The 22586-nt window shown below is 39.7% G+C and overlaps 1 protein-coding gene across 3 annotated transcripts in view; it reads right to left on the reverse strand.

Moving 5' to 3' along the window:
• Nucleotides 1-22104, reverse strand: part of gdap2 (ganglioside induced differentiation associated protein 2) — a 35875-nt gene extending 13771 nt beyond the window's left edge. The window contains exons 1-12 of one of the 3 annotated variants that reach the window (XM_046404038.1): nucleotides 21854-22104; nucleotides 20097-20166; nucleotides 17192-17418; nucleotides 14289-14428; nucleotides 13533-13686; nucleotides 12690-12778; nucleotides 11313-11389; nucleotides 11007-11166; nucleotides 7752-7902; nucleotides 6796-6872; nucleotides 4727-4803; nucleotides 4243-4382 (exon numbers count right to left, since the gene is read on the reverse strand). In XM_046404038.1, coding sequence (XP_046259994.1) covers nucleotides 4243-4382; nucleotides 4727-4803; nucleotides 6796-6872; nucleotides 7752-7902; nucleotides 11007-11166; nucleotides 11313-11389; nucleotides 12690-12778; nucleotides 13533-13686; nucleotides 14289-14428; nucleotides 17192-17373 — 1247 coding nt within the window. In that variant the 5' untranslated portion in view covers nucleotides 17374-17418; nucleotides 20097-20166; nucleotides 21854-22104. Of the gene's footprint in view, nucleotides 1-4242; nucleotides 4383-4726; nucleotides 4804-6795; nucleotides 6873-7751; nucleotides 7903-11006; nucleotides 11167-11312; nucleotides 11390-12689; nucleotides 12779-13532; nucleotides 13687-14288; nucleotides 14429-17191; nucleotides 17419-20096; nucleotides 20172-21853 lie in introns of all 3 variants that reach the window. The other 2 variants (XM_046404037.1, XM_046404036.1) reach the window with 2 other exon arrangements.
• Nucleotides 22105-22586: the final 482 nt, after the last annotated feature.

Below are 22586 nucleotides of genomic sequence, written 5' to 3' on the forward strand. Positions count from 1 at the left end.
CGAGCCTGAAGGCACATATGGCTGAGAGCAGAGAGAGCAGCCCTTTGGGGTTAACAGTTCAACTGTTTGTCCAAGTTTCGCAGTAGTAAGTAGTAAGACAGATAGACCGAAGACAAATGGAAGAGGACAAAAAGGATAAGCAAAACTTGGGTTTTTTTTTTTTTTTTTTTTTTTTTTAAACTTTTGACATTGATTTGCTGGTTGGTGGAACTTTTTGTGAACTGACTAATCACAGGCTAAACTGTGCAGGAAATTTTTTATTTTTTTTTTTTAAATGACAAAAACTTAAGAGGGGAGGGGCCAATTTGCCTTTCCAGTCCATCCCGTGCAAAACTGTAATCTTGCAAGCAACATTTAGGAACAAAGTTCTAAGAATAAACACAGCAGGTACTGGAGGAAAGGGGCTGATTTGGATCGGGACTGCTTCGCCCCACCATTTTGTAGGGTGCATTGCATGTAAGCATCCACTTAAGAAAACCTATCACGAAGTTGAAGAAAGCAAGGTCACTGCTAAATGACAGACCTTTTAAAAGAAGTAAGTTTTGTGTTTTTCTATTCAAACTGTTCCCTACAGGCAGCAGAGGTGAAATATGCAAGTCAAAAATTGCCCAAATAAAGCTTTACATTCAAATCAGCTGGTTAGTGGCAGAAGTCAAACCATTCATAACTGCAGTCTTTCTTTCGTCTTTTCATAATATGGTTTCATGAGCCAACGCTAAAAGTTTGAGAGAGCTGGTGGAACTTTAAATAACATATGACATTTTAAGGTGATTAGCATAATTTCCCAAGCTGCAACACTGTGATGAATCAGCAAAGTGTTTTAAAGCAGTCATGGTTATTGTTTCTGACTGAAATGGGTTCCCCTGTTCCACTGAAAAAGGAAGCTGAATGAAGGCGTGTTCATTCATAGCCAGAGTATGAATGGGGAATTTTGTCTAACACTCTTTTTTTCTTTTGTTCTTCTGAATGTTTACTCTGTGACTGAAATACAGCATGTGATTTTGACAGCCTTTGGCTGGCAATTTTATCAAGTAAAATGAAGGACAAACATCAATAATATGCTCATACGCTTCTTTGTCTTTTACAAGACCTGAGGGTTTGACTGAATTTGCCACACAGAAAAGGTTAGAAAAGGTGGGTGAAACCAACTGAATAAGCGGTCTCTGAAAGTGATGAATAGAGGAACACAAGGGTTGAAGGTGCACAATGACTGCATGGAGTTCCCCACTGACACAGGAAACTCGCTCGGTTGCTGTTACTAAAAACCAGACAGACAGTACAACTAGAAAACTTTAGTAAGCGATGGAGTTTCTCTCTCAATTTTTCCTTGAGTAACTTCCAAGTTAGAGATATATGACATGTTCTATTTGTATTTTCTATTTTGTGGTTTAATCCCTTTGTATTGATATTGAAGTTCTGTACAAACACAAGCTTCAAATTATTTATTAAAGCTACAATAAATTAACCTGTTAATTAAACAAATAAATGATCATTCCTGTTTATTACAACTTGGATACAATTTAAGTTGATATTACTTGGAGATAAAACCAAAAGTGCAAGAGCCAAAAATCTTATATATAATATATAATCTCTCTGTTATAGTGATTCCATATGAAAAGCATCTGAACTGTGTGTCAGAGAAAACAACTACACAGTTGGTCTCTAAACTGTTAATTGATAATAACTTGGGCTGGTGGTGGGGGGGTGTTTCTATCAGTCTGATGATTTGACTGTTTGATTTTCCTGCCCATCTAACACATATCTTGAAAGTGAAACATGATGAAAGTGACATATTTTGTCATTGGAGGGAACTCACTCCAACGAAATTCGTGCTCTGCATTTAACCCACCCAAGTGACGTGCACACACACACAGCAAACCCGGGGCAGTGGGCGACCGCGTGCAGCGCCCGGGGAGCAGTGGGGGTTAGGTACCTTGCTCAAGGGTACCTCAGCCACGGACACCGGGACGGGTGTCTCCGGGACGGGTGTCTCATTTTACAGTCTTATCTTAAGAATAAAGCATATTTTTCTGCAATTCAGCCTCACATATTATGTATTTTTGAAAATGTAAGCTTTTTAAAATTAAAAGTCCAAAGAATGAATGGCGGCACACAGTGTGAAAAATGAATGCTCCGTCCTCACAGAGTCTGTGAGGGTTCAAAGTACTGTCTCATTTTACAGTAGATAATACAGGACTGTGGGTGTACTCTGACGGCAGGACTGAACTGTAAACAATTCTGACTGTCATTTGTCGGACATGGCTCCTGTTTAGCTTCATTAAAATATTCAGCAGTGTGAATCTCACAGCAGATTGCAACCAGAGAAGTACGGCGCTAACAGATACTGACAGCACATGTGCAGAGCAGTATATGTGATGGCACAGCACACTGGGAATTTTACCGAGAAAAACAACATCTTTTCAACAGAATCAATGATTTAGCTGCAGGTCAGACTCTGTGCCTCTGTGACAAATTATAATCCATATGTTGATCTTAAAATCCCCCCTAATATGCTTTCCATTGTTCTTGCAGTTGAATGTTTAAGCCTCCCTGTGTAGAATGATGTATGTGCAGAGACTGAAATGTTGTTTTCACATTCATAACTGAAAATATAAATTTGCATATTCAGAAATTTTGGAAATTTTAATTAGGTGGAGGACCCCTTTCCCTACATGGCCCCTTCTATATTTGACACTGGCTCTGTCCTTCATTTCATTTCAAGGGGATCAATCAAGTGATTGGGACATGGCATCGCCAGTTTCTATGTTCTTCAGCAGTTCTTCAGTGAGGTGAACTACTGAAGGTCCATTCTTCAATTTTAACTCTTTAACTTTAATGTCTAACAATTAGTTTTGTAAGTGATCTCAATAAAGGCCTATCCAGAGCTGGTTCTGAACAAGGATCTGCTTTCAGATGAACCCTCTGATTAAGCTGCGTCTCAGCCAATACATCACCCCTAGAACACACTCCAAGTTTGGGTTCCCTGTTTCTAATATGGCAGCCAGATTTCCAAAACCAACAAAGAAAGAAAAACGTTTCACAGCTCGTTTTGCTTCTCCAAAAGTTTAAACACTGTAACCCTGGCGTGTCATAACGTAGCGTGAACAATATATCCGAATTTGCAATGTAGCTGCAGATGTCAGCAGAGGAGGAGGAACAAGTGAGAGCAGAAGGAAGGCCAAATGATAGCCAAACCTCACAGAAGATGTTGAATTTTGCAAGCATTATCATATCCATCTATAGATTTTTCAATAATGAGGTAAGAGAGAATTCTCATACTGCACTTTAACATTTTATTAAGATATTAAATCTGGCTAGACTTAATGTATTGCTACTATAAACAGAGAAACAACCAAATGCCAGGGATCTGTCGAAGCCTGTCAAACCTTTGCTCCAACTGGGGGATTTTTTGGAAGATTACTTAAGGGAAAAACCTTCACTCTATATGTTTGATATGCACTTCTGGCTATTGAAGAGTGAAAACATAGCCGGTCAGCAGACAACGCCAAATGAATGTAAAGCCAGAACACACAGTACTGAACATTTAAGTATGCCTTTGGGTGGGTGGGAGGTTAGAGCAATAACAGCCCCAGAGTTTTCTTACACAGTTACTGTCTACGGCAGAGACAAAACTGAGAGGAGAAAGACTAAATCAATAAGAACCAAGCTAAGTTTCTATTTGACTTCAAAGACATCTTATTTTGGATTAAAGCACCTCATGTGTCTTAAATGACAAGTCTGTGAACTGGGAAATTCTTCAAAAAAACGTCAAAAAATGTAGCACATCTAACTATAAAGCAAAGAACATCTGTCTGTCTGTCCATTTGACACGTGACATGTTCTGAACAACCAATTGAACAGCGCTCTGTGCAGCAGCAGGGGCGGGGCTTCAGGGTTCAACACAACTGATCAGAAACATAAAGGCCCTCCACTAGCCTTCATTCTGCCCAGAGCAGTATAGACAGGGTTATGCCTAATGAGGGGTCAGCTAACATAAGTTTTAATGTTGATGGTTTGATAGCCCTACAGTCAGTTTGAAAGCTGCAAGCGGCAATAACAGAGACCAAGCAATCAACCTGTTCCAAACAGGCATGTTTTGTATGGGCACTGCACTAGTTTATGAAATGCAATATCTACCAGCATTCAACTTTTAAATCCATCTGTGCACCCTCCTAACAGGAAGCTAATAATAATACCAGTTACTGGCTCAGTTTAACAAGGGGTGTATGGTATCAGACTGACTTGAAATCAACAATGTCGTAGAGGCTCTTGAGGAAGTCGGAGTCCAGGTGGTTGTGCTCGCCGGTCAGTGTGTGGAAGTAAACCATCACATATTCCTTCACTGTGATGTGGTCCATCACATGGATGAAGTAGAGCAGGGCCTGTACACACAAACACACGCAAAATCAGGTTTATTTTCCATTGTTTCAAGTTTTAGTAGGTCTGGGAGGTGGACGTAAAATATAAGGTACAATGACAAGTGTTGAAGGTCTACAGTAATTGTGTGCAACAGGTATTAGACGATACGGACGTGCATGCACATGAAGTATATCTGCACGGTTTGCACACAGCACATGTGAATACACACACACACACACACACAGACACGTGGACATGTAAACACCACATTTCTCTAATTAATATAAAGATGAACATGTGCTGTACAGACACACAGATGGGGTCAAGCCCCACTGACTCTGACATCAACAAAAGCATATCTGGTTACCTTCTCGAGGTCGATAAGGGTAACTGGGATGTTTCGTCCAACCAGGACCACCACTGCCCTGCCACACATATCCACACCTGGGGACAAACAACATTAACAAGGTCAGACACACACACAGGTTCAGATTTGGCGCAGTATGTCTTTCTCTACGTGGTGTTCTTTCCTTTTTCTGTTTCTGCTTGTGGTGACAAAGTTCTGTTTATTTTCTTAAATCAACTGTGATGGAAACAATGTTTGAATACTGAAGACAGACTACGGATCAAGATTTAACTATTTTTTCACCAAAGATTTAAATCATTCATAAAGAATGAATTCCAAAACTTTGGTGATTAAAGCTGTTAAAGCTTTTCACAGGTTGTGTGTCATTGTAAAGCTAACATCTTTGGTTTTGAGGCAGTTGGTTGGAGTGAACAAGAAATCTGAAGATGTCACCTTGGGCTCAAAGGATTTGTAACACTGTGACATTTCATAAACCAAATGAATAATTGATTCATTGCAAAAATAATTTACAGATTAACTGACTAATACCTAAAGATATGCAGACCAGGAAATGGAGAAAGGCTTGTGGAGGTTACATTTTTGATATGTTACATCAAAAACTGGATGGTTATTTATCTGAAAATGCTGTAAATGCAAGTTACCTGCATCTGCAGCATGGTCATATCTTTGAGTTAGAGCTTTGACAAGCAGTCGATTAACTTATTGTCAGAAAATAATCACTATCAATCCTGATGATCAGTTAATCGTTTATGTCATTTATCAAGAAAAGCTGCCAAACCTTGTCGGGGTTATGCTTCTCACATATCACATATCATATCATATCATTCTCTGTTTAATAAGATCTGTTTGATGCTTTTGGACTACTGGTCATACAAAATATTTGAAAACAGTCTTGGGTTCTCTATTTTTGTTGCGTCATATTTTTCAATATTTTCTGAATACATAATTAATCAATTCATTAATCGATATGAAAATATTTTCAGATTAATTAATTCGGAAAATAATCAGAATTTGCAGTCCTAACTGGTTTGATTTGACATAACGATATAATGACAGAGGCCATCATCATTACAAAGCTCTGCCGCTGGCAGCTCATTCTACCTCTTGAGTCTCCCCTTGTAAATCCAAACCTGTCCCTACAGACCAAGTGACAACATTACTTTGGAAAGACTAAGAAGTGCTCGGCACTACATCGCATGTGAGTCTGATGATCTTGTGTTTGTATTCTGCGGTGCATGTGAAATTCTTCTGAGGGCTGTGCTTTGTTTAAACCATTTTTTTATGCACATTCTCTGTATCCAATGTACCCAAGTTACTCGCAGAGTACAAACCTTTCATTCTTGTAGCATAGCCATGAAAAGCAAACAAATTTTCTTCATGTGAAAACCAGCAGTATGCCAGTGTATTCACAGCACCGGTTTATTATAGCTTTTTTCTCTGTTATATGCACTTTGAACACAATGAAGTCTTCCTGCACCCTTACACTTTAGATTTTCTTTTTGTTTTTGTCATCATGCTTCTACCAGTATAACATTTTGCAGGAACAAAGTAGTATACTGGTAGAAACTGAGTACTGTAATTAAGTCAGCCTCCAGAAAAGCGTTCTGTGTTTTTTTTTTTTAAGCTAACATTAATTTCACTAGTTTAATGGTATTTACTATTTCATTTCAATTAAATATAATTAAGATTCAAATCAGGACTGAGTAGGGTGAGGAAGTTCATGCAGATGAAACATTTATTTGGTTTGAAAAAGCAGGTTATGCAAAGTAATGGAAATTTTCAAATAATATTTTAAAACTGAGGTCAATGGCATACTGGGACCAAGTTAAGCAGCATGAGACTGAATGGTGTAGTAACACTGCCCCCTACTGGTAAGAAGACTCATAACAGCTGAAACTAGGAGAACAGACGTGCTTGTAAGAGGGGATAAAGAATTATAGCAGATGAGGGATCATCCAACACACACTCACACATATTTACGTCACAGCGGTGACACATTCACAAAAAAAAAATCGGAGATCCCATATATGATTTTTCTCTCTCCTTATCACACACACACTAACACATACCAGTCTGATATAAGGCTTTCAGTGCAGCTATGTCTGACAGATCCTCCGCTCTCGCCCGACACAGCCAGCGATTGTAACTGCGGGAGAGAAACGCATGGTGCAATGTTACATGGCTGTACTGTTGACTCTCTTGAAACATCACTTTTATCTAACAATATAACCAATAAAAACACATAAAACATGAGGCAGTAAGGCTACTTGTGGGTTAGTGATGCGTGAGAGCTGCTGACTTGTAGGAATGCATAGTTTATCGGATAAAGCATTTTGTTGGTCAAATGGCTCTAAATATTTTTAATATGATGAAGAAGCTAACTGTGAATATATTTCATAAGCAACTGAATTTACAAATTCAAGTTTCAGCTAAATCTTCTTATAAAGCATACTAATGGCCCCATTGTTGTAGAAAAAATAATTTACAAATAACACAAGTATTAATACAAATGTCTAAGTCTTTGTGTTAATCATTATATTTGTAAATCATCATCAGATTTGTAAATCTCCAAATCTGTATTCACATCTGCAGGTTCATTGAGGTTTGTAAATGTGCAGATATTTAGTCATCACAGCTTCAACCCTTAATATCTATGTGCGGATTTATAGTCTGTCTGTGTATTTACAGATGTAAGTAAGCATTCACAATTTGGACATAAAACACATTTACAATTCTGATAAGGCACAGTTATACAACTCTTCAATCACATTTTATAAATGGTTTTATAAAATGATAAAACGTTTCCTGCCTGTTCCTTATGTCGACTGCAGAATAAACGAGGAGGAGCACTAATACGTGCTAGTTCTAGTATTAACACATCAGTGCTAATTTTGCTAGTACTAATACTACTGTTGCTAATGCTCATGTTCATGAGACAGAACTGGGATGATTACAACAGACAGTTTGAACATTATATTTTGTTGTATGGTAGTTTGCATTGTTTAGACTTCAGGTAGACTCTTACTTCCTCTGGTGTTGTTTCTGCATGGCCGCCTCTGACATCTGGCCCTGTAGGATCTGTTTCCGCTGTTTGTCCACATCACCCTCCATCCGGGCGAAAGCGTGATTCCCCACCTGACCCAGATCTGACTCCAGACTGTCCTCTTCAGAATCATCTGCACAAGCAAACAAGCAGAGGATAACCAGCTATTTAGTTGTGATGTATTTTTTTTTTTCCACTGTAACAAATTCATGGCAGTAAGACAGTACAAGAGTTACGGTAAAGTTAGATGCACATATGATAGATATTGCTGCAGATTTAGCTTTGGGGCATTGAGATGCAACTCATAGAAATGAGACCCTAAGCACACTTTTTACCCCAAAAGATCTTTTGTATCACTAAAGTAATAAGTGCTTGCCTGCCTGTCTGTCTCTATTCTATTTCACTGGCTATAATTTATTTGCAAGCATGACATTAGTTTTGTGTGTGTTTGACAAAAAGCAGCCAGTGACTCCATAAACCCAGAAGACAGAATTCAGGCTCAGGTTCAAGTCTGTTTCGCTGCTTGTTTTTTTACAACCACATGTATGGTCATGTGCATGTCCACGCATTCTATCTACATCCAAATGGCCATGTGTGTCTGTCAGTGTGTATACATCAGCCTGTTGTTGCTGTTGGGTTTCAATCATAGGCCGCCTGCCTGTTTTGGCGAAGCCACATCTCACCCCTTTGATGCATCGCGCCAGCAGACATTTGACTGGAGGTCAATGGAGGCACCAGGTTCAACCCAGAAACCACAACACATGGGCTGGTGTTACTTTTACAATTCTTTTCACCAAAAGCTAATGTTTAGACAAAGGGCAAGCAAAAGCTTAGGTTGCTAAAAAGGTCATCCAAAGTACAGTTTATATGATGGTTTAAGGCCTTAAAGGGAAAGGAATTTCCTCTCTTTGTTACTCTTGGCCTGGCTTCTATTTTCGATGCAACAGAGCCAACTATTGCACATACTGTCCTTAAAGTTTTGGCATCCTCTCGGTTCTCTCATGACCACAGCAAGAACTGATCAGTCTGCATATAGGTAAAAAATAAAAGTAAAAAACAAAATCGCTGAGCCACACTGAGTCTGCAGAGGAGCATCAGTGTACATTGATATAGATCCGACAAGTTTCTGGAACACTTCTGGATAGATCTTCCCTCATTTGGTATGTTGACCATTTTTAACTGTCCAGTGTGGATGGCCAAGTGGTTTAAGAGGCTGATTGTGACACTGTAATATTCCCAGTTTGAGTCCTTCCCTATCTCTCTCTGGCCATGTCTACCTTGTAATTCAGTGAAATAAATGGCAGGAAAAAAGTCTAGAATCTCGGATGTGTACTGTGGGTTCACTCTGATGATGATAAAGCATTTGCAGTCTCTCTGTGCTTATACAAACACAAACGTACTCACCCTGTTAACAGACAGTCCAAGTCTACAGTAGGGGAATAAATGAGCGGCCCCTTTCTAAATGGTACAGTCATACCTTGATAAGAAGTCTGGCCAAGTTGGCACACCGGGTTGAAGAGAGAATGAAAGCAGCAGTGCCTATAAAATACTGATTAAAAAGGAAAACACAGGCAGCAGCCAAGTCCTCTAAAGTCCTGGATTTATTTTATGTAGATGATCATCTTAAGTGCAAACTTTTCAAAAGCACTGATGGATGCCACGTTGATGAATCCTTTTAATTTTCTTTAGTCAGGAGGAGATCCCACTGCATGCTGAATGATGAACAAGGCACGATGAGTTGACAGACAAGTCACCTCAACTTAACTTGCGTAATCACGCAAATGAGTCTGTCCAGCGTAATGTACCAGGCTCGCAAAAATCTGATCAAAATGTCAAAATAGGCAGTCCTGGTAAAATATGTTATCAAGACAATGTTTTCACAACAGACAAGTCAAAAACAAGTTTTGCCCATTCGTAGTTATGTCACCAACCAACTGGAGCGGCCAGACGCATCCTCACCAGATTCTGTGCGTCTGCACCATTAGCCCCTCACCTGATCACCGTACAACAGTGAACCTGTCTACATTGTTCAACTCTGCGACTCAAAGTCTGAAAGTCCTGCTCCACCTCTGATGGTACTCTACAAATATATATATAAAAAAAAGAGTAGTGACCAAAAGAACAAGCTCGTGAATACAAGCAGTCAAAATGAGTGGCTGAGCTCGGACATCGGTGGTTTGGATGCCTCCTGGACGTCTCCCTGGGGAACTGTTTCGGGCACGTCCCTCTAGGAGGATGTCCCAGAGCAGACCCAGGACACGATGGAGGGATTACATCTCTCGCCTGGCCTGGGAACACCTCAGTGTCCCTCCAGATGAGCTGGTGGAAGTAGCTTGGATACTTCGGATAAGCGGTAGAAGACAAGACGAGATGAGACGTGTGCATGTGTGTGTGTGTGTATGAAAGTTACAAAATACTGTGCTACACTGCTCTTCCATATGCTTCATCTGGTTCACTGACTTATTGAGCTCGAACACACTGTCCTCATCAGAATTTAATTCTTGCCCAGACCTTCATCTTTCAACTGTATTTGATGTTTTGGCTGATGTTTTGACTTGCTGAGTGGATGACTAATTGCCTGTGGCACTGGACAGGTGACTGATTGGTTTCTCAAATGGCCGGTGGGCCAACTGACTGCGTGCTTCGTTGACTGATTTACTGCAAATTTGACAGGCTGACAGATGGGCGATTAAACAAGTACTGAGCCAAGCAGACTGACTGACTGACTCACTGACCAGCTGACCAGACGAAGAATCCACCCCAACGGACCAAGGGTCAGAAATTTAAAACATGAAAAGCTTTGTCTAAAGAATCTGATGAAGCGTAGCGGCCTGCCTTTATTGTGCAGTTGACACCCGAGTGTCACTGAAATAAAAGCCCTCATCTGTATGCAATCAAAATTAAATTAGAGGGAAAGAAAAAACAAATGTTTCTCTTTCCTCGCTTTGTGATGAGTGAGGACAGGCATAGAAAAGAATCAAATATTAAATTGTGCCTGACAGTGTGTGTTTATTTTGCCGACTCACATCAACTGATCTTGGACTTTTTTATTTTTTTTTTTTACTGGCACACAAAGAGTCTGACTCTAAAAATAAAGATCAATGGCCTGAAAGAAAATGAGGCCTCCTTTAGTAAATAGTTTTCTCTTGTGAAAGCGAAGCACATTAGATGTTCTTTCTAATGCCAGGAAACATTTCATCACATTACATCAAAAATAAAAGAGTTGAAATCGTGTACCTTCCAGGACGCCTGGTTTCTCAGTGATGCGGATCTGTCTCTCTGGGACGACCGGTTCACCCTCGGAGTTGCCAATGTCAGCTGGGATGAGAGGCAGACAGGCCTTCTCCTCTTCCTCAGAGCGAGGGTAGTACAGAGGAAGTAACTTCCTGTACACGGGCTGAAAGAACACACACACGAAAACAATGACACAAGTAAGCTCATCTTTTACTCCTTGCAAGATTAGTCTGAACAAAGCAATAAATCCCTTCCAAATTAAAGACATAATATTTAAAGGGAACTCTTACAGACTGAAGTCACACAAACCTCCTCTGTTTCTGACACTGAGAACACCACGGTCTCTATGCTGTTTCCATGATTCTCCAGGAACCTGCGCACTGTTCCTATAAACACAGAAATACACACAGACACACTCACGTTATTTTGCATAATAAAACATGTCACAAGGAGTTAACATTTTGACAGGTCGACTGCAATGACAAAATCTAAAGAAAAAGGAACCTCTTTCTTAGCATCAGCTAATTTAAGTTTTAATGTCTTTGTACGTGTTTTTATAACCCTACGCACTACTGAGTGTACTTTAGCACCTTTAATTTATCTGAAATTATTGTACATTTTCCTTTTCATGTGTGCAGTGTGTCTGTGGCCTCAAGTCAATTAAATAAATTTAACAAAGAAGCAGAAATAATAATGCTTATTGTTATTAATAATTTAGCTGTAAGGCGTATGACGTGGGAACAAAAGCTAAACCACACACCCATGTTATTGACTTATGTTGTCAATATTACTGGCCAAATAGTAAAAGACACATGTATTTACTGGCTTTGTTAAAGCATCTGTTAAACAGTTCTGCAATAAATCCTCCACTCATGAAGGTTAAAATGTTTAGCTTGCGTTGAAGCCGTTTTACAGAGGAGAGTTTTGGAGGCAGCAAGTTTGTGGTTTTGCACTGCATTATATTGACAGGTTTTGCTATACAAGTACAGAAACCATTTAAAGGAAGCAGCCCCTATTTATGTACTGAACGTTTTGTTTATGTGGCCTTATGTGTCACTGGATCTCTTCTGTGTGTGCTAAAGTGAACATGTCATTTAAGTTGAATATAAGCCTAACATAAAGGACTGCAGTGTGTGCCATAATTAAATTGCCATAATTTGATTAACTAATCTGAACTATACACAACCAGCAGTCATATGTTTCATATGTGAATGGCACGTCTCCACTTCCTCCAACTGTACAAATTCGAAGCCAAAACATTGCAAATATGAGCAGAACAGAAATCATCTTTAGGAAAGGTTTATTTGATGTGTACGTTGAGTTTTTAATTTGGCACACGTCCCATCTGCTAACATGGAGGAGGAGGGGTTAATGACCTGTACTGCAGCCAACCATCACAAGGCCATCCAGATGATTTGGCTTCACTTTTGGGGAGCTCTCACGTTTTCCATCTTTATATTAAGTCAATGGTGTGTCCTTGTGGGACTGAAGTTAAGTGCTCGCTGTTATTTAGTTTCCAAGACAATTATCTGCCAGGATGTGGCTGTGTGTGCACCAAAAAAAAAAAGAAATAATGTGATATTTAACAAGATAACAATCATGTCAATTTTATGACAAGTTGTGTATATCTGTACCTCACTGATCAAAGGCTGTGCGTGTGTGTGTGGGTCTTTCTTAATGTCTTACTGAGAGCGATGTGTGTAGCTTCTTCTAGTGGGTAACCTCTTTTGATTGTGCTGACCACACAGAAGCCAACAGACGCCATCGACTGCTCTCTGCGGCGACAAGAGAAACAAGTTATAATACATACCAGCGACCGGTAATGTGGTTTCCTCACGTACGCGCACACACACACACACACACACACAAACTCAAGTAACATAACCATTGTATACAAATACTAAAAGTACTTTTCATTTCAAAATGATGTTAAAAGTTGTTAATAGTTGACAATGTTAGAGATGTGTCAATATAAAATACATTATTTGCTTCCATGACTATTAAACCCCCCCTGTGGCTAATCTGTAATCCAGATTCAGAGCTGAAGTACTAAACAGCTATACTTTTGAACACAGAACCATCTAATCACAACAATGTCAAACAAAAAATCACAACTGGTGCAAGAAGCTTCAGTAGCTTTTCTGAGGTGCTGAGGGGGAGGCTGTTACATTTTGAATGTGCAAAACCTTTATCTTTGACTCCTGAATGACTGCCGTGTGCACTGTTACAGCTTTAATGAGGTAAAATATATTTGAATTTAGGTTTCAGGTTTGACCATCACCCCCAAAACATATGCAGTTCTTCCTCATTCCTATACTCTTCTAAATCCATTTTTTTGACAAAACTGCGAAGCTTCAAGTGGCTTTCATCAGATCTTTGTTTGCACCCGTCATGCTCAAATATTTTTTTTATCAAACCAAAACATATGAGGGAGAAAGAAGGGAAAAGTGTGTGTTTGATGATATGAATCCTGCCCGCCTTAAGACGGGCTAACTGATTCAATGAGGGGGTTGATCCGATGGTTCTTACGCAGTCAGCTGCATGATGTTCCTGTAGCAGCTGTACAGCGAGCTCTCCGCCGCCGTCCTGTACTTGGCTTTGTATTTTGGTCCCACTGTGTGGATGATAAACCTCGCTGCCAGGTTGAAGCCTTTGGTCAGTTTCGCCTCCCCCGTCCGACATCCTGCACGCAAACACGCAAATTAAACTGACTTACAATTCAGTATAAAACTGAATGACAAAAAAGCAGTTATGTCCAAACATTTTCAAGTACGGATGATGATTACAAGAACATATCTGGTGTTGAGGCATGCTGATATTGTCCATTTTGAGATATTTGCCTGTAATGCCTGAAAGTCTTCCCAATACCATTTTGGTGTACATGACACTGATGCTAACACCAGTAAAATTTACAACAGCAACATTTAGATAGCATTTAGACAACACTAAAATCATTTACCTAAGGACTTTTTCACTGGTAGAAATGAGTTTAGTGTGTTAGTGTGGATTATCCACATCAAGGGTTCTCAGGCTCTCTGGACCTGATTTTTAAAAAAATTCAGAGAACCACCTTCCCAAATAAATAAAATCAGATAAAAACAAAACTATCTGGATATCCAGTGACGGCAGTTTCTATTCACCTCAGCTGATCGTAATGTGCCGGTTGCGTCGACGTGAAACACTTGTGAATTCATATGTGTTCTCCCACTGACATACAGACTTGACCCTGCAGTCCAGTTTCTGCAGAAGATGGCGCTCATATTAAAGTTTGTCCCTCTACTTCACCTTTGAGTTTGAGCAGCTCATCTCGCAGCTCAGGCCCCGCCAGCTGATGGATGCGGTCGGACACCGGGTTCTTGTCATTTAGAGACTCGTTGCTGGTGTTCACTATGGAGGTGCAGCTAAGCAGGGCCACTTCACCGGTGCTGTTGTGGAATGATAAAATAATGTATTTTAGACATAACAAAATTCTATAGAAAATTCAAAGACTTATGAAATGTCTACACGTGTATATGTTATTGTTGTGCCATATTGTCCGAAGGTCCTCTTGTTGTAATGCACCCTTGAATTGTCTCTTCAAAATAATCCTAGTAATTATTATGTAAATCTGTTTAATACCTACTTCTGTATTTACTGCAGTCAATCAGCACAAGTTTTATCTAAAATCAACATGCTGGAACAGTTACTGTGCAAGCAGCCATTAGTCTGCACAACTTCACCCAACAGGCTTGAAGATTTCACTATTCAGCCAAAGTAAAATGCTTATTTTATTGCCTCACTGAAGTCATGTACTCACTCTGAAACCCTCTGGGGTTTGCTTGGAAAGAACAATGAGGAACTATTCAAGCAGGTTTTGAAAGCATTTGGTCACAGGATAAGTTCAGCCTCAAGGACAGAGAAGGAAGTGTTTTTTTTTTTTTTTTTACTCACATCATCCCCCTTAAAAAAAAGAAAAAAGTCACTCAGCTGCAGTCTCTCAGATTGCGTTTTATCTCCCTGTGTCTAAATCTTTAGTCTACAAAATGTTCCTCATGAAGGAAAACGGCAACAAGTAAGTAATTTGCTGGACAAGCAGATTTTTGCACTGGCTTATGTCAGCAAAAACATTCATCAAAAAAACTCTTATGCATGCTTATGAATCCCAGTTTGGGGTGCGCAATATCAACTTGTTAATGACAGTGGCATCATTTTTAATGTGACAAAAACTGTGACAGGTTTCTGACTTTTATCACATGTATCCTGTAAGATTTTCTAATGAAAACCCTGCAGGGAAAATAAGACACATGAATTTCTTTAGTCCAAAGACAAGCGCCTACAATGACTCGTCTGTTTAATAAGCCACATTCTCTGCAGAAAGACTGAACTGAAAAGAAGCCTCAAACAAATATCCAAGGACACCAAATAAAAATATGTTTATGGGTGATGTGCATATCAGGCTTAAAGTTGGGCTGAGTGATCATTCCAGGTCGTTGGTATTTGACGTCCCGGGGCTAATTTTATCCTGTATGACAGTACAGACTGGCAGCTCCTGCTCACATTTAAATGTTGTCTCTGGAACATGGGATCTCTGTCCTGTTCATCATCCTCTAGGTAAATGGTTCTGTGCCTGTGGGTCAGGACAAGGTAAAACTGAGGAGAAATAAAGCGATCACCATGAGAAGTGCGTTCACTTTCATTCAACTCTATTCTTTTTTTTCTGTTCTCTTTATTCTTGCAGGTTAATTCTCCCTCGAACTCTGGAATGTGCTCGTTCCTGATGACGGAGCAGGGCAGGGCCGCTGCAACAACAAGGCTCTTATAGTGAGGCTGCTGCCAAGTCAGGCTGCGGATGATCATGTGTTTCTCCACAAAGAGGATTTACAATGTGATCTGGACTGTGAACTGGGCTGGGCAAGCATGCGGAGAGACGCAGGCAGAGCTCAGACTGCAGAAACAAAACTGCTGCTCATACCTGATGAGTGTGTAAGAAAATAAGACACAGTGATGACCAACACACATGCATGTAGGTTAACAATAAACACTGTCGTAAGCACTTCTGCATCTGTAATTCTCCTGCCTTCACTTCACTTTGCTCACAAAGCTATAAAATTCTGCCTCAGTCTTCCTTTGATGTTGCATGTGGGCTGGTTGCATCAGATCACGATTTGGATGATTTTGGTGCAGCAGTGTGAAGAATGCAAGGGGCACGGCAAAAAAAACAAAAAAAAAACTCTAGCAGTTTTAGTAGTATACTAATGACCTCTAATAGCTTGGTAGATTAGATGTTTGACCATTTTCAGCATGGGGCCACTCTGATGTTTTGTAGACTCTACTGAGCTAATCTGAAACAAGTTCAAATACAAACAGAGAAATTTTGACTAATCGGTTGCTTGTTCAAAAGAGCAAATGAATGTCCTCCAGATAACAGGCTGACTTCAGTGTAATCACATGGGTCACATTTTAAAATACAAAGTCATGATTTACAACTGGATGCTCACAAAGCATACCACAAAGCAATATTTCAGTGAGAGAAATGAGGACTTTAATTTTCGAATGTAATGAAAATGCAATCCGATTTTAAAATACATGTAAGGCAGCTAAATAACAACACAGAAACCTGGTTGGCTGCAGAATAACTTTAACATATGACATAATAAAGGAAAGCAATATGGAGTTATGGAGTTAGACTCAATGCTACATGGATTACAACGGTCACAAAAATTTAGGAGACGTGTTGCAGCATCTGGAACTCTTCGGAGTCAAACAAACAGCTGTCTGAAAACAATTAAAATCTCATGTAAACACGAGGAGAGACTTTGATTGGAAAGATCTCCACTTTCTGTCCAAAAGCAACAACGCTCACTGACTGTTGATAACGTGATTGATTAACATTATCAAAGATGACTGTGTGGCCATCTCCGTATCAAAGTGCCGGGACTAAAACGAGATATCGAGATATCCAAAAATACTGAAACTAGCCCTGTGTTTTCTGGTTGTGTATGTGTGGATTTTTGCAATACTTTCTGAACCAAAACACAGATTATTCACTTTCTATCTTGTCTCTTCATTAAAAATAATATGATCCTGCACTGGTGGAGAATGCTTCAACTGTCAAACTTTGTCAAACTCTTTTCCACATTAAGCTCAAACCCAAGCTGATTTTTCACCCAGAAGTGACAGAAATGGGAAGAAATTTCTGTGTGACTCACAAGAGGATGATCTTGCGGTTGATGTCTGGTCTGAAGGGGAACGGTGAAGGGAAGGCCTCCTGGCTGAGCAGGCTGTCACTCTGGTCCAGGGGTGTCTCCTCGCCATCTTCACCCAGTTGCTGCTGCCACGTGGGGAGTGTCTGGATGTCCACGAACTGGGAGCGAGCACCCAGAGGATCCATCCCCTCTGGCACAATGGACTCACTCTGGATCTCCACGCAGGCCCACTGCAAGCAGCCGGAGAGAGAGAGAAACTTCCAACATTAAGGGCTAAATATGAGTGGGTGAGTGCTGGAGGTTCCTTGCAGCATGCAGTGACAGAGATGCACTAGTTAAATAATCCATTGACAACTATTTTTTTATTCCTGCATTATTTTCATTACTGATAAGCCTGCCGATTCTTTTCTCAGTTAGCCGAGTAATTAGCATGTCTGCAACCAAGTCCAAAAGACAAAGAGATTACGATCTGATTTTCTGTTGATTGATCAATGTATTAACAGTCTGAGCTCTTTCATGTGATCAGTTTACCTCTGAAGTCATTCAGGAAGCAAAAAGGGGCAAAACCACTTGCCAACTCCAATTACTCATACATACATACATATGAGTATAGGATATGTTTCAGTTTAAAATTGATAATGAAAATAAGTGTTAGCTTCAGGCTTTAATGAAACTTCACACGGCCAGTTATTTCACTTACACTTTGTGGAGACTTGGACAGATAAGATAAGATCTTTTATTAGTCCCGCAGTGAGGAAATTCACATCTTTTCCCTCAGTGTGCACCATCCATGAGTTCTGACATTTCCCAGACTGTGTGTTGACCCTCACTCAGTGCATTTTGGTCCATTTCCTACTGCCTCTTCCATGAATGACTGATGCATGTTGGTGTAAAACAGCACCTCAGGGGGAAAAAAGCCTCTTGCTATGTGATTCTACAGGACGATTGATGTTTGTCATTTGAGTTTGCTGAAATAATTTTGTGTCATCAATTTTCACAGGTATCCACAGGGCAACAAAAAATAAAGCTGAAACAACTAAGTCACGATCAAAAGACTAAACCCCATAATGCACACTGCGAGTTACATCTCTGATGCCATTGAACCATGCAAATGATCAGGTGTGGACTTTCCTAGGGCTACAACCACTGATTTCTGTCATTCTAAATTAATCTGCAGTTTGTTTTGTTTTTTTTTTTTGTTTGGTTGTTTGTTTGTTTGTACTGTTGTTGTTGAGTTCAACCCCAATTACAAAATGGCTGGCACACTGTGTAAAACATAAAGAAAACAGAATGCAACTCATTTGAAAACAAGCAGCAGTTTGACTAAAAAAAAAAAAAAAAAAGATGGCAAGTGACTGTTTCGATTTACCTGCTTTGTCTCAATTCAATTACATTGTTATAAGAACGGGAATTGTCACAGTAAGAGAGTAACAGCATGTTTGATATATGCCTGACAAAATGACTTAAATGATGAAATGCTAATACAATCTGATTCAGACTGATTTTCTAAAGTGCTGTTTCAAAGATTATTTCTTCAAATACAAAAGAAAACTGATGGAACGCAGATTATTTGTCGCTGTTAGCATGAAAACGATCTGAAAGCATGAGTATTGCCAGTCTTGGCAATACTCACTGGTCAAACAGGGCTACCATCACTGTGACTGCACAGATTTCAAGCGACAAACTTACCAAGAAGCCTGCATGTAACAACATTATGAGCAAAGTAGAGAAGATGAGCTCCATGCCTGATTAAATATAAGCAAGACAGTAGCTCCTCTGTTCATTATGCACTTCAGGACACAAACACAGTGTAATACAGGAAGCTACAGCAAATCAATGACAGCTATGAGAAAACTGGTTCTTTGCCCACACGCTCACTTGACTGATAGAATATTATTCAGCACTAATTCTACGTCATTTATCAAGCAAGAATGTTTTTCCAGCAACTAAAATGAGACAGTAGCTGCCTCCTTCGCAGTTACATCTAACTGTAAAACAACTGTCTTGTCCATCTGTCTGTATGTCCTCCAGATAGGTGGAGAACAGTTCATCTGATCTATTTGTCACTTGTTGGGTGTGTTTTTGGGGACAAACAGTTTGGACACGCAACATGTTCAGTATTGATGAACTGATGAATAACCATCGAACAGGTCTGTAGAGCAGTGCGAAGTGGGGCTTTAGGGTTCAGGTTTGTATGAGTCACTTAGTAAAAAGAATCAGATTTAAAAGTCACTTCAGGGCTGTTGGAACCAAAAAAATGTCTCTCCATCTAGATCAAGCGCTTGAAGTGCGTGGGCCAGCACAATGCTGCAATGCTCACTGAAGTGCAACTCCATCTCGTCAAGTATGTGATAAAAGTCACTGAAAAACAATCTCTGCAGCTCAGTTTTGTCATTGGCCTTGGATGTGGTTGTTTCTTTAATGACCCGGTTTCTGCGTTTTGATGGAATGGTGCTAGATGTGGCAGTAGCATTTGCTGTTACTGTGTGCTACAATGAGCAGAATCCCTCTTCATATTGCAGTTTAAGCACACAGCAGCTTACACAAGCATCTAGTCTAGTTAAAAGGTTCATCTCCTCCCCTTGTAGCAACTTATTAATCCAGCAGCTTAAGTACATTAACAGTAATGTTTTATTTACAACTGAAATACAGACAGCAGACATCACTGGAAATCCTACATACATACCACGTGATCTAGATGAGCTATGAACACAAAACTTTGCTCTGATAGCTTCCCTAACAGCCCGATGCCTCCCTGCATAGCTCTTCTCCACAGCTCCTTATAGCATCAAAATGTGCAAGGATTAATTCGATCCAATACGACAGGAGTAGCTGACACCCCGTCCACCTGTAGTCCCTGCCCTGGCCAACCCAGACAGAATGATATTGGCAATTAACTGCATATGACCTGAGCCTGTGGTGGCCGTCAGAAGCAGTTGTGATGTCCTGTTGTTTCCAGCGTTGGGCAAACTGCTGGTCTTTCCTCATGTTGAAGTCAAATAAGGACAGAAAAAGCTTACTTCCTCTTTCTGACATGTCACCAAATACATCTAATTTACCCTGTAATGGCAAATGGTTAGAAACTCATTGGCATCAATAATACTAGAAGCATAGTGCCAGAGCTGATCTGCATTAACTAGCACCACTGGCTCATTTGGCCAGTCCCTGCATGTTTTCATCACTGAAGCCTTAGCTAGCGAAAGGTAAATCACATTTGGACTAAAATGACTGAAATTTTCTGCACGGGTGCCAGAAAGCATCCCACTTCATGAATGTTCAAACCACTCAGGATTGTGATGGGTGCTTAGCATTCTCAGGAAGCTTTCTTCCATCGCTGCAGTTTGTCTGTCAGGATCAGGTGCAGTCACAACTGGGCTAATGTGAGCCAATTCATTAGCTTGAGCTTGGTTGTTACAGCCATGACTTTCTAATGTCAATGAATGATGGTTAACTTTTGGACATTGTTTTGAGAGTGACTTAGCTTCGTTTTCCACCAAGGAAAATGTCCAGATTAAAGTAACTTTATAAAATAACGATAAATTGATATAGTTTATTGGATGATCATACAACACAACAGTAGGCATGGGGTTATTAAATATAGACTATTATTGTTTTATGAACGACTTAATTTTACTGATAGCTGTTAAAGTAAATTATACAGACAAAAGTATCCCAACACCTGACCATAACACCAACAGGGACTTTAATGACACCATATTCTAAATACATTATTTAGCAGCACATATATAATACGAAGTTGGTCCCCACTTTGCAGCTGTAACAGCTTCCACTCTTCTTGAAAGGCTTTCCACAAAACTTTGAAGTGTTTCTGTGGGAATTTTTGCCCATTCAAGCATTGCGTCTTTATGAACTTTGCTTTGTGCACTGGGGTTCAGTCGTGTTGAAATGGAAAAGGGCCTTCCCCAAACTGCTTCCACAAAGTTGCATAGCATTGTCCAGAATGTCTTGGTAAGCTCTATATAGTGTATTTCAGGCTTGTGTTGTGTCAGGAGGAGCTGAGGGGGCACAGTGACCATTCTGGATGGCTCTGGACCCCCAAGACCCACCAACAGAGGCAAACCTGGCCATCTAATGTTGTCATTCAGCTGCTATGCTTCTTCTGTTTACTCTAACAGTATGAGTGAGGAAATGCCTTAAAGGAGCTAAATAATTGAGACTAAATTTCAGTTTCAGTTACTTTCCTCGCCCCACACCGATGCAAAAATGCATGTCATGCTTAAGAGATTAAATAAAAACTCGTCATAACCAGGTTTTCAAATATTCTTCGGTTTATGAGGTGTGGTTATGACATTCAGTCATTAAATTTATGTATGTGTTACAGCAACCCTTTTGAATTTTTTTTTATGATCAGACATCGAACAAATAGAGTGGGTTATTGAAAGGGGCTTTTTTTTTTACTTAGACCATACTGTGTAAATCACTTTATTTACAAAACACACGGTAGTAATGAGGAACTGACAGGCAGTACTGAAACAGTCACGTTTCGGTCAAATAAAGTGAATTTCCACCCGATAACCGAACTCCTTTAACTTCCAACACGTATTTAAGTCCCCAAGAGAAATAGGCCTAATTTCATTACAAGTCGACGAAAATTATATCTTGGCAAGCCAGTGTCTCTAAACCACAAAATCAGCAGTTACCTACCTAGCCAGTTGTAGTTGATTCTTCCAAGCAGAGGTGATGTACACGAGAAAAATAGAGAATAACCTCTTAATCTTGGGACGACAGTTTATAGACTCAAGATGTAACGTCGTTCCCCTTAGTTCTCATAGTACCGAGCAAAGTAACCGAAAAAGCAGTCAAAAATGAAGTTAACCAGGTTTACACATTTAGCCTGTATGCTAAGTGCTTATTGCTGCAACGTCAAGTTGTTACGGTTAATAAATAACATCCGGTCAAGACTTTCAACGTAATCGCCCAAGTGAGCCCTCATTATAGATTTTCAATTTTTTTTTGGACAAACTTGATTTCAGTTTATGTGTGTTGTCAAAAAATGAGCATTGGTTATCTTTTATTTTACTTTACAAAATAATTTAACAAAACATGACAACAACAAAATTAACAAAAATTACATCCTTAAAACACATTACATTTACCCCTTGGCCCTCACTAATAAAATGTAGTATCTATGAAAATGCAGATATTATTAATTTGACAAGTTTAACAACTGGACACAAGGTGTCTCGAACGTCACACAAAAATTCATTCAAATATGTCACACAATTTTAGACCACAACTGTCTCCGAACTAGCTGCAATTTTAAAAAAAATCCTGCTTGTATGTAGTAATGACTCATATCTCAAGGAATTCTGGAAGAGACTGTTGTCAGTCTGAGCAATAGTAAGAGGTGGAGGGGAAGATGATCATCATGATGATT

Source organism: Scatophagus argus, chromosome 11, assembly GCF_020382885.2.
Source record: "Scatophagus argus isolate fScaArg1 chromosome 11, fScaArg1.pri, whole genome shotgun sequence".
NCBI classification, from domain to species: domain Eukaryota; kingdom Metazoa; phylum Chordata; class Actinopteri; family Scatophagidae; genus Scatophagus; species Scatophagus argus.